General features: G+C 34.3%; 1 protein-coding gene across 2 annotated transcripts in view; it reads left to right on the top strand.

The window, feature by feature from the left end:
• LOC128987634 (copine-8-like) overlaps window positions 1-10,864 on the top strand; it is a 64,425-nt gene extending 53,561 nt beyond the window's left edge. For both annotated transcript variants that reach the window (XM_054408586.1, XM_054408585.1), the window contains one exon: window positions 7,127-10,864. In XM_054408586.1, coding sequence (XP_054264561.1) covers window positions 7,127-7,465 — 339 coding nt within the window. In that variant the 3' untranslated portion in view covers window positions 7,466-10,864. The remainder of the gene's footprint in view (window positions 1-7,126) is intronic.
• The last annotated feature ends 2,199 nt before the right edge of the window (window positions 10,865-13,063 follow it).

Raw genomic sequence — 13,063 nt, 5'->3', positions numbered from 1 at the left:
CTTCCTTGGAAATTTCAGCAGGGTATTTTAAAATTAGGTCATTGCGCTGTTCATTTAGAATGCAATCTGGCCATGTTGCTGGATCTCCAGACAAAGCCAAGCAATCAATATGTTTGCTAATTCTGCTATCATTGTCAGTCTTAGGCTCTAAATTTACCTCTTCATCTTGGTTATTATCTGGGATTTCAGTTTCAATGTCAATGACTGTAGGAAGGGTAGAAACTTCTCCGCTAGTGCTAGCTCCTTGAGAACTCGTACTTGGCAGGCCTACTGACAGTGGCAGGTCACAGACGGTATCGGGTTTTGCCGCTGGGATTGCAGATGAAGTATTAAAATAACTTGTAAAGGCCGGTCTACACGCAAGGATTTACCGTACGTTTTACCTGCGCAAGTAAATCGTTGCAGTCAAATCGTTGCGTGTCTACAGCAAAACTGTGCATTTTTTAGAACTGCGCGGAGACGGAAGACGGAGCGATAAAACTATTGCGGAGAGCATAGTTTTGACAACGTTTTCAGACAAGTCGTTGCGTGTGTACACTGTCATCCGTTTCAACTCCGTCTTCATGCTCAAAACCCCAGTATGCAGTGTTGTCTTCACCTGCTGTCAGAGGTATAAGTGTGCTTTTTAATTACGATCGCAGATCTTCGCCAATGTTCCCGTGATTTTATTGTTGAATTCATCGGCCTGTCCAGAAGTGTCCTTAATTTATGAAGGTTCAAGAGTAAGGAACATAGTGACTGTGATAAGAAAAAGACTAGAGACTTTTGAAAAATACAAAGCAGTAGATTCAAACGTGAACAGAGAAACTATTATGAAGTTTGTTGTCTTTTTCGTAGCCAACGTCTTGACCATAGTAAGCGCCGTCGTCTCTCAGACTTATTTCTTTGCTTTCTTACTGGCTGCAGAAATCGATCACAGCAACACATCGTCCATGATATTACATGCGCATACACTGAAAGTTACCACTAAACTGCACTAAAAAATGGTGCTGAAACCTGTACCGTGTGGACGCATTTCTTTGCAACGACTTGACTGCAACGTTTTATCTGCGCAGATAAAACGTTCGCGAAATCCTTGCGTGTAGACCCGCCTTTAGTTTCGGCACTTTGGACAGTAACACTTCCCGGGCTAATTCACTTTCTTTATTCAATTTTCTCCGCTGTGCACCCGTTAACTTTTTGGACTTATTTGACACAATATTCACGTAACCTCACAAACTAAGCTCACAGCCGAGCGAAGACTGCCGTAAAGGAGTTGTGGGGTAGTGGCGGTGGTGGGGGGGATGGGCATCATGTTATCACGTGCATATTTGAGGTCATTGTCTCTACCGTGAGTCATCGTCAGGACGTCAGAGACGGAAGTGGGGAGGGTAGTCGGGCGAAATAAAAATAGCACACGGCAGCTAGGCTAGTAGGCTACTCGTGTGAAAGGCCTACAGACGGACAGAGCGACACTGCGACTTTGCAATATTTTTTTTTTTTTTTTTTTTTTTTTAAAGAGGTTGGCGGCCTCTTTTAACCTTGCATTTGCCCGTCCACATAGACTAAGCGCCCGTGCGTGGATCGTTTACAGCAAAGCAAGGAGTGAGCCGGTACAGTACAAAGGTGAACTGTACTGATAAATTGTTATCGGCAGTGACCAGAATCCGAACCCACGACATCGCTGCCTTGGGCCCGAAGTCCGCGACGCTACCGACTGAGCCACCGACTCACTTAAATATATAATATTAAGACTTAATACTGATTGAGACTTAATATTGATTTATATTAAGATAATGAAGTTGGGCTAGGGCCTTCAACTCCACATTGGAGTTCATTATTAGGCTGTTATTACCAAACAAAGTAGTAAACAAGCAAATCTAGCTACTTCATTTTTATATAATGTTTATCTGGGAAAACATTAAAAATATATAAAGTTATTGGTGTCAAATAATATGTATTTGTTCAAAAAATGTATACAACGTAATATTAAAAATTCAGTCATACATAACTTTTCAAATTACGTTATGTACATCTAAATTAATTTTTTTCAATTTTGTTGTATCACTTTTGCCGCCTGCAGTGCTCCCCTGGCCGTGGTGCCCTCCAAGCCACCGCTTACGCGGCGCCCCCCAGACTGTGGCGCCCAGGGCGGTCGCCCCACCCACGCGACGGCCCTGTGTGCAGGTTTTATTTGTATTTTGAAAATATTTATGTTTGGGTCAAAAATGGAGATAAACTTTCCTTATGGAGATTAAACACGGGGCTAATTTTTAAGCTTATGATAGCCACCTTGACCATACTACTGGACCGATTTACACGCGGTTGGTACCAAATGAAAGGTAATTGTCCGTATATTTGCCCATTTTGCTTTGATTTCAGATATTACTCAACTAATTGTTAAAAAACAGAAATTAAAATCTCTATTGACAATTTAACATAGGGTAATAGCCTATATTAAGTGTGAGATCTGGGGTTCTATTGGACCCATTTACAAGCAGGTTGTGTTAATGGGACTGTGACTGAAAAAATGATCGAAAATTGTAAATTATTTCTTATCCTTTTTAAGTAATTTTTATTTTATGTTTTGTTATTGCTGTTAACAGATATGTATTGAAACACGATATGCCCATTTTCTACTGAAATATAACAAAAAAAGCGAGTCCGCTATACGACAAAGTAGCAGAACAAGTGTTGTGTGCAATCCCTTTTAAACCATGTATGTTTCCAGTCAATCTGAGGTTTTTCACCCATGAGGATTGTGTTATGGCTTGGAACAGCTCAATATCGATTGACATTAAACCATGCACGAAAAAATCGCTGTTTAGCTGTAATAGACTCACCACTTCTCACGAAACTGTCATAGCCAAACAATCGACGTTGCAAGTCCTACTGTTCAATAGTGACTGAGTTAATGAAATGGCGTCTTGTGTAGAGCAGAACTTTGCCCACCACGACCACCTCCCACCACCGCACTCTCAGTACTACGCAGATCAAAACCGTCTGTCTTCCGTGTGTCACCCTGTAGTTCATGGTTTGAATGTTGATCGAGTCATTCTAACAGTACAGGACAAAGATTGCTTAAAATTTAACAACAGCTCTACACTTTATGATTCCATTGCTAGATAAAGTATTTTAAGTTTTGATGTAACATTAGACGATAAGCATGAGAAGAGCCGATTTACGGATTATTAAATCGTTTGTCTGGTATGTGAACTGCCACCACATTGGCTAATACAAAAAAATCGGTGGTAGTGTTGATAAGAAATTTAGACATATCAAATAATTGATCAATTACTTTAATGGAACCTAATTAATGAAAACTTTTTTACGTAATATCATTCGAGACTGTGAGGTTATGACTGACCTCGTTTTGAGTTGTAGACCTAAACAACGAACTCTAATATCAAAATTAGAGGGGGTGAGTCGGTGGCTCAGTTGGTAGCGTCACGGACTTGGGGCCTAAGACAGCAATTTCGTGGGTTTGGATCCTGGTCACTGTCGCAAACATTTTATCAGTACCTACAGTTCACCTTTGTAATGTACCGGCTCACCCCTTGCTTTGCGGGATACGTTCCACGCACAGATCTGTAGTCTATGTGGACGGGCAAATGCCGCCAACCACTTAAAAAAAATAAAAACAAAGTAAATTTAAATTCATTAGACAAAATGCTGCTATTCCATATCCAAAGAACTAAATTTTTTTGTAATTTCAGCTTTAGCTATGACACTAATAAAGCCAGGGTCAGTTCATAGCACGAATACTTGAACAGACACGGTATGAACAAATTAAACGGTAATATAAACAAATTATGTTACTGGCCTAAAAATAAACATTATTTAACATTGCTTAAATTGGAACTGCCAAAACACATATTTTAATGCTATTAGTATAGGATTCGGGCTGAGGGGGGACCAGCTGGTGTAGTGGTTAGAGTGCGGGACTTTTATGTTTACATATTTAACATTAATTGGAGAATTTAAACCTTCCCTTGTTGAGTGCACACGTGTGCTGCGATTGGGGTTTAATATATTTGGACTTATTCAAAAGTAAAATAGTTTTCTGTGCTGCACTCTGTAGAAACATTGTGGCACCATTTCAAATCATGACTAATACAGAATGTTGTGATTATTCAAACCTACAAAACAGTTGGTGAAAGTAAACATCTGCTTTTAAATTATATGTATTTGTAAACATTGTAGTTCAAAAAGTCTGACATTTGCCCACGTAAAACCCTCTGGGGCGGAGCCCTTTTGGCGGATCTGCACCAAACTTCACACAAACCATCCTTGTAAGATGCTTAATAATGCCTGAAAGTTTCATTACAATCTGTCGAGCGGTTTCGGAGTCCATTACGTACATACAAATATATAAATATACATACATACATAGTTCTTCTTTTATAGATATAGATTTCACTGGTACAGTTGTCAGACATTAAAATGATTTGGCCTAACCAAAAACCATGGCAGCCACTGTAAGGTTTTGAGGTTTTTTTAAGGTTTTTTTTGTTCATTTTATAAGTTTGATGTTAGTTTTGACAAGATAAATCATTAATAATTAGATTGAGAAAATTATAAGCTTTTTAGCACCTTTAAACCAAGGCAGCAAAAAAATAACATAATTGTATCATTTACATGGTAGAAATATTTTATTAATAATTCTAAAATAATTTTCAAGGCCTGTTTTTAAAACCTTTTTATTAGCTCGCTTTCTTGTCTGGTACAAATTTTGCAATCTATTTTATACTAACATTTTCCAAAATTATTAAAAGTTGCTAAGGTTGTGCCTATTTTCAAAAAGGGGGACCCTCAGTGCGTAGAAAACTATCGACTAATATCACTTTTGCCAGTTATTTCAAAATTATTTGAAAAGGCAATGAAAATTAGGCTAGTGTCTTTTATAGAAAATAACAACCTTCTATTTAGTGGCCAACTTGGTTTTCGCTCAGGCAGATCAACAATTACAGCTGCTTCAAGTTTTTTTGAAAGTATAATAAATTCAATTGATTGCCACGAAAATGTTATAGGAATATCAATGGACCTTACGAAGGCTTTTGATAGGGTATGTCACCAAACTCAAACTAGAAGATATGGGAGTAAGAGGTCACATTTTGTCGTGGTTCAAATCATATTTATCGGATAGAAAGCAATACGTTGAAATCATGTCTAATAAAAATAATTGGCTGGTAAAAAACAGATCAGAAATAAAACTTAATCACTTTGGTGTCCCTCAGGGTTCAATACTAGGCCCTGTTTTATTCCTTTGCTATGTCTTATCTATGTAATATCAATACTTTGAAAACAATATATCATTCTCTTGTCCATAGCCACATTTCATACGGTATATCTTTATATGGAGCTACAACATTCTACAACTAAGAAAAATCTTACTCGAATCTTAAAATTACAGCAAAGGGCATTGAGAACAATGATGGGACTAAAAAATGATGAATGTGTTAAAATTCATTTCAAAAATTTTAAAATACTAACTGTGTTTGCCCAATACATTTTTGAAACTGCTCTCATTGCGAAAGAAAGTATATCAGATAACGCACAATTATGCTACAATACAAGAGGAAAAGCCCTAAGAGAAAATAGTCACAACCATCTTTTATTTTCAAATAAAAAGCCCACCTGTGCCGGAAGAAGGTTTTTACCGTTTCTTCCAAATCATTTAAAACCCATTGGCAACATCAAATTTAAAAACAAATTAAAAAATTATCTCATAGAAATCGCTCCTTACTCCATTAAAGAGGTGTTTCCCCAATTAAACTGATTTTATTGGTAGTTTCTTAATATTATATCAATTGTAATTTTAGCTTATAACTGTATTTACTAGGTTAGGAATCTGACACTATTCAATGTACAATGTACAATTATTGAATAAAGATATTGAAATGAAATGAAATTAAATGAAAATTAGCATCCGCCCCACGTTTTTTGTTTTAAATCTTACAAGTATTATTATTCTCTCAAAATATTTATAAATTTTTTTATACTTTTTAGTGCGTTTAAAAACGTGGCATTTTTAAAAAGTATTTTTATTTATAAATTAGTTACACTTGCAGGTGTTTAAAAAAATTAATAAACATGATTTGCGATTGAGGAATTCCTTTGAAATTACAGCAAAATGTGCGCAATATTTCAAAATTTATTATAAAAAAACTTCTCTTATAAAGTTACATTCAATAGAATATTTAAAAATAAATACCCCCACCACAGCAAACCTGCAGACTAAGCAAATTTCCATTTGCCTGATTGGATTCACACTAAAATGCCTCCTTAAATATATCACATTTATTCCCTACTTAAATAGAATTAGTTTAACGAGTACTTAGATTTGCTGCAACAGGGAGGATAAAAAAGTGTTTTTTGTTGTAAAATGTTAATAGTTTAGTAAGGAATGAATGTATTTTACAAATTCGATCAAAATATGTTCATAAATAAGCAAACTACAACAGTTGACTTATTATCCATAAGAATAACATGGGAATTTTAAATTTAAGCTCTACAAAATGGTTCGAAAAGAAATTGTGAACTTTTGTCACATTGTCACAAATTGTGAAATTTTTTTAGGTTCAAAAATGGGAAATCCCTATTTTTACCCCGTAAAACCCCCTATAAACCCCCGTTCCCATAGTCCGATCATGCTGGTTCGCGAACTCCTTCGAATAAATGTAGGTTTACACGTGTATAGCAAATTGCATTGAAATCAGATCATTTTTGCTCGAGTTGTCGTGCTAACGGACACATATATATATATATATATATATATGAATTCAAACGGATGGTGTTTTTGGCCTCTAGGGGCCTCAAAACGAAAAAATAAATCGGTCCCGGGTCCAGGTCTTACCACGAGTACTACAGTAATAGCTTATTTCCTATATGGGAAATTCGCTAATAAAACTGAACTTTTGTCTCATTGTGACCAATCTTCCTATTAATCAGACAAATAGAAATTTGCTTACTCTTTAGGTTTGCTGTATTTGAGGTATTTGTTGTTAGCTCTTAGATAATTTAATAATGATTCACTCAAAATTTTGCAAACTAAATGTGGAAATTACAATGTCATATTGCTGGAATATGTTTGGTAGGACCTTAATCATGGTTATTTTCACCAGCACATATATTGTCTCATACACAGGCAGTAGTTGCCGCGTCAGTGCTGCCAATGTCCATCATCATCGTGGGAGTCGGCAATGCAGACTTCACTGCCATGGAGACCCTGGACGCTGACACAGTCGCTCTGAGCCACGGCGGAGTCAAGGCTGCTCGTGACATTGTACAGTTTGTACCATTCAACAAGTTTGTCACAATGGGTGATCCGCACACTGCTAGGCTGCGACTGGCACGTGAGGTGCTAGCTGAGATTCCCACTCAGTTTATCGGTTACATGAAAGCTAACAACATCACTCCCAAGCCTCCCCTCGCTAACATCACCTTGCTCCCACCTGATCCCGAACTGTTAGATTCTCAGACATAATCTCATATTGTCTCGTCTGCTGTTGTTTGTTGACTTTTTGAATTTTATACTTTGTTATTTTGTAATTCAATGTGTTGCGCTATTGTTGTGATAACAATTTGAGTGGCCTATTAGCGCTTTGTTTGTTGGGTTCCGAAAATCCACTGTGGACAATTTATAGGACGTCCTAAATATGTATAAGTAGTAGATATTTTATCTACTTTTTCACACATCTTTATATTTCTATGGATTTTGGTCATTCCATTTTAACCTACTTGTCTAATTTTTGCTATCATAACCTACACCATTATAGAGATTACAAAAAAAAATAAAAAAAAAAAAATAGCAGTATCAATTGAGATTTCCACACTTTCATTTAATTGACACCTGCTGAATTCCAGGGAAAATTGTATTTGAGTTGACTCATTATTTTAAGCCACACCACTGAAGTGAAGTAGTCAGATTAAGAGAAAAATTACCCATGTAAGACCCAAAATTGTGTTTACTTCATCTGAAATGAGAAAAGGGTTTTAACAGTGCACTTCCTTTTGAGTCAGCAATTAAAATAGTTCAACATACTAAGAATTGAGTCTGCATTAATTTTTTGCCAACATGGTAAAAGTGAGGCCTGCGTGAATGAAATCGAAGCAAATAACAAATAACTCAATAGAATAGCTAAGACTTTTGTGAACTGCTTGCTGTTTTACATACTAAAATTTATGTAATTGATATCATATTTTATTTTCATGCCAATAATAATTAATTGTTTTTGTTCCTGACAAAAAATATATAAAATATTGAATATAATAAAGTAATGTTACTTTTCTTAAAAATTATATCATAGTTCAGCTTGCAGACCTAGATAATATAATAATTAGGTTGGTTAAGAGTTCCTTAAAATAAAAATAAAAAAACAAGTTAGGTCTATGAATTAATTGTAAACTTCTTAATATTATCACTACATAATGTAACTTAACACATTAGCTACCAATTATACTCATACCTCAGTCACAGAGGAGTGTGACGGTTGGTAGGGAACGTGTTAATGTACCAGTTAAAATGTTTGTGTTGTTGATGGGTTCATTAAGATTATATTCTCTATTCATTGTTTTTTTATTTTTGATCAGCGATTTGATTAACTTATCATCACTAGCCACAAGTGTTGTAGAAGTTATTCCTTGCCATAAATGTTGAACTATTTGTACCTTTCACATGTAATAGCATGATGTTGTATCAGAATCTATACTTGTGTGTACAGTCTGTAGTATGGAATGCAGTTGTAAAGAAAATACTTTGCATAGGCTTAATCCAAAACAAAATAAGTATTCAGATCAAATCTCAAATTTCTCATCTTTGAAGCAAATAGGCTACTCATTTTATTGGATGTTTGCTTAAGTGTTTTTGTATGGTTAAACACATGGAACTATCTATTGTATCTAACTACTTGTCCTTTCACTGTGTACTCAGTATCTGTGTACCATTTCTGACAATCTCCCTCGTATGTTGCATATTCTCTATACTCTTTCTTAATATAAATATTACTGTACAGTTCATGATGAATGTTTCATGTATGGAGTTTTAAGATATTTCTTTACATTACCTAACCCATGATTTATGTAGTTAATAAATAATTTCTGCTATTTTAATCTCTTTTAGTGTTACATAAAGTTCTTGTGGTGCTAATTTGCTATATCACTATTTTTGTTAAAACTCAACTTTCAATAAATCATGCGAGATAAAAAAATCCCTTAAAACCGTTAACCAGGTATTTATTATAAGTTTTTACTAAGAATTGTAAATCAGCCATATTTACTATTAATTTAGCCAGTTTAGTTTTATTAAATAATCGTTTTGTCAAGAACGTAATCTAGCCATATCTCAGGTTTTGAAATAATATGCCTTAAAACAATGCTGTGTTTATCTGCACAAATAGACAAGGTATCTGATAGTGTAAGCTAAGTACTCGTAACTGTGGTTGCATCATAAGGACACCGTTAATTTGACAGATGGTATACATCGTCGATAGGAGACAAACTCAAAATCGGTAAATTGTACACCTAAGCACAGTAAAAGTACAAAAGTAGGTTTTAGTTGTTTTTTTTAATGTAGGGAACTAGATTTAAAAAAATAACTAATCAAACGACTTGTGTATAATCGACTAGGTAGGAAATTACTTCTTGTATAGAAACAGCAATGCAGAATCTTTATCTGTCATCGAAGAAATTATTCATAACGACAGTAGAAAGTGATTCATTACATATTTGAGACCATATGTTCAAATATGTACGTAATGACTCACTTTCACTCATGTTTTGAATGTTACTTATCGCTGCACTATAAAGACTAATTATTTTTTAAATATAAAATTTATATTGGAATATTTCTTTATTACAGTTAGGAACATTTAAAAACTAACAGCATTTTTTAGGTTATGCATTCTATTTAAAGTTCAACTTACTTTGATTGTACAGTTTTGGATGTTGCAAATTGAAACAGTTGATGTAACAATAATAAATGTTTGTTTTTTTATGTCGGAGGAACCCAATAAAAGATACTTTTGCATAGTAAACATTCTTTTTACGCAGTAAACAATGTAATGATGGATTTTTGCAGGTGATAAACAAATAACGAAAACAGGTGATTTAAAAGTAGTGTAGCAAATAATTAGTTTGTATATTTGTAACAATTGATTTTGTTTGTCATGATGGTAATCATTGCTAATATTTTCAGTTCATGAATAGTCTTTGAAAATGATGATACGTGTTAAGTTTATGTTTAGTTGATTTGTTTGGTAATCTAAAGCTCTTAAATGTTATCATAAAAATGTCTGTGATGTGTAGTTTATAACCACATAATTTTAACCCATCATTCATATTAAGTTATACCTACCATCTACCATCTAGATTCAATTCATTATACAACATTATACATCTAATAGAATTATGGCTCAACTGTTAAATATTTACAATTAATTAGTTGGTCTATCTAGCTCATACCTTTTATAAAATTAAGATTGAGTACATTTAACTAGTGGGAATTTTTTCAATAAATATAAAATACCCCCACCGCAGCAAACCTGCAGAGATAATTTGTTTTTATTATCTCTGTAACCGTTAGGCATACAACAACGCTATACACAAAATAATTTCTTTTCTTAAGCTCTACAAAATTGTTTGGAAAGAAATTGTAAAATGTTGTGTTTTAGGGTAAAAAAATGGGAAACAACAATTTTTACCCCATAAAACCCCGTTGCCATAGTCTGATAATGCTGGTTCGCAAACTTGTTCAAATAACTTGTTAAATAGGTTTAAACGTTTGTACTAAATTTTATTAAAATATAATTATAGGATATTTTTTTTATGTATAAAATAAAATCATTTTTTTGCTCGAGTTATCGCGCTAACGGACACATATATATATATATATATGAATTTGAACGGAGGGTGTTTTTGGCCTCTGGGGACCTCAAAACTAAAATGTAAATCGGTCCCGGGTCTAGGTCTGACTATGAGACCTACGGTATTACTCTCTTTATTACTCGTTATACTTTTTGTTTAGCCCTTTAAAATACAGTCCAACCTCAGTATAACGAATCTGAAGGGACCGAACTGAATATTCGTTATATCAAGGGTTTCGTTAAAACGAGGTTCGTTATATAGAGGTTATGTTTGCAGGAATTTCGCTAAGTCGAGGTTCAGAACCAGCGTCGGTCAATATAGGTCGGGATTAGACGTCATTAAAACACAATTTAAAGTAGCATAGGCTACAATACTTTACAGTACAGTGTTTACATTGTACAGTAGAACCTAAATAATCCGGCATAATAAAGGGGAGGGATCTTGAATATTGCGCAATCATGACAATGGCATTGACCTTGGTACAGGTTAAAAAACTGTAAGTTTAAAATCACAGCTTTTTCTAACCCTCCTAAAACCTAGCCAAACACTGTATTGCGTAGTCATAAACCATGTAAAGAACAAAACAAAACAGTAGTAGAAAGTTTTGTAAGCTACTGCTCGTGATAGGCCGGTAGGCTAGTTACAGTACAGTACTGATTTATCACAACAGAGGAATGTCAATAATAATCATTAACTATAGCATTGGTGTTGCTAGTTGAAACAAATCATATTGAAAACAATACAGTAAATCATTAGATAAGACATTATAAAAGTGTATAATCATAGCCAACTTAAAGATAATAAAAACACTCGAAAAAGGAATGTTAAAATAACGATGTTGCTATTCTTTCTCTTTGGTTTTGTTTTTATATTCTTTCTTAGGTTTCTCTTCATCCAAAAGCTGTACAATTCACCATAGTTACTTATCGCCCAATCACAGCTTACTAAACATTACATCGTCATCAATCCTCAGTGAATGAAATCAGTTCTCACTTCTCAGTTGCAACATAGCGCGCGCAGGGAAAGCAGACAGAGATGTGTAAAACCACGTAAAACGGAGCAGACAAATGTTAGCGCAAGCGATGACATCACCTTTCCATTTCATTTGATAAAGAAACAGATTTTTCAAAAACAATAAAGGGGTGGGGGATTTGTTATATCGAGGGAAAGACGTAGACAATTCGTTATGCAGAGGTTAAATTCGCAATGTAGAGGTTCTGACAATGATAAATTCGCTATATTGAGGTGTGTTATTTTAGCCGAAATCACGAAAAATTCGTTAAATCAAGGTGGTTGTTATGGTTTGTTCGTTATGTAGAGGTAAAATATACATTGTGTCTTATGGAGAGTTCTAGGGGATTTAAAAAAATTTGTTATATCAAGGAATTCGTTGTATCGAGGTTCGTTATATCAAGGTTAGACTGTATTCAACATCATATTTTAAACAACACTCCTCAACTTTCCATAAATAGCCAGTTTAGGTTGAAAATTTTCATTCATTTCACTTCACAGACACAATATTGATTTTACTATTTTCAATCTTAATCATAAATAATTGTTGTTTACAAGCCAATGTCATGGTCAGATAGTATGTTGTTACACTAACCCAATAATAAAAAAAATCATGATAGGATATAACTGAGTTACTTTTTAACCAATTACCTATTACATTTTATACAACTATAATGATTTGATTAATGCCATTTTGTCTTTCATATAGAGTGTAAAAATCAAAGATCAATAGAATTTTCTACTATTTCCTATATTGAAGGAATCCTTTTTTGACCCTAAAAACATACAATTTTGCAATTTCTTCTTCGCTTATTCTGCAGGTTTGCTTCGGCAGGGTATTTTATTATAGAAACTATTTAGAGAGTATATTGTATCTTCAGATATTTAATACTAGAACTTTCTGTCAATAATTTATTTTCTGATTTTACCTGATTCAAAGGGGATCCTGATGGTACGAGAACAAAATCTTGGGTCGATCATCACAGAATAACTAGTAGTTTTAGCGAATTTCCCATATAGCGATCAAGTTTTTTGTTATTGCAGCAGATCAAAATAATGTTATGAAATCACTCTTGTTGCCCCAAATGTGTTGTTCTATATTTTTGTAGTCCTTAACAACTTGGTAGTCTGAACTCATCAATCTCTAATAACTCAACGACATAAAAATTCATAGTATTCATTCTTATAGCCCCTGGACTACGTATACATG

Source organism: Macrosteles quadrilineatus, unplaced genomic scaffold, assembly GCF_028750875.1.
Source record: "Macrosteles quadrilineatus isolate MER2022 unplaced genomic scaffold, UCM_ALF_1.0 Scaffold_2__2_contigs__length_208266976, whole genome shotgun sequence".
Taxonomy (NCBI): domain Eukaryota; kingdom Metazoa; phylum Arthropoda; class Insecta; order Hemiptera; family Cicadellidae; genus Macrosteles; species Macrosteles quadrilineatus.
Note: the sequence above shows the minus strand (reverse complement) of the source record. Positions and strands in the feature narration are given on the sequence as shown.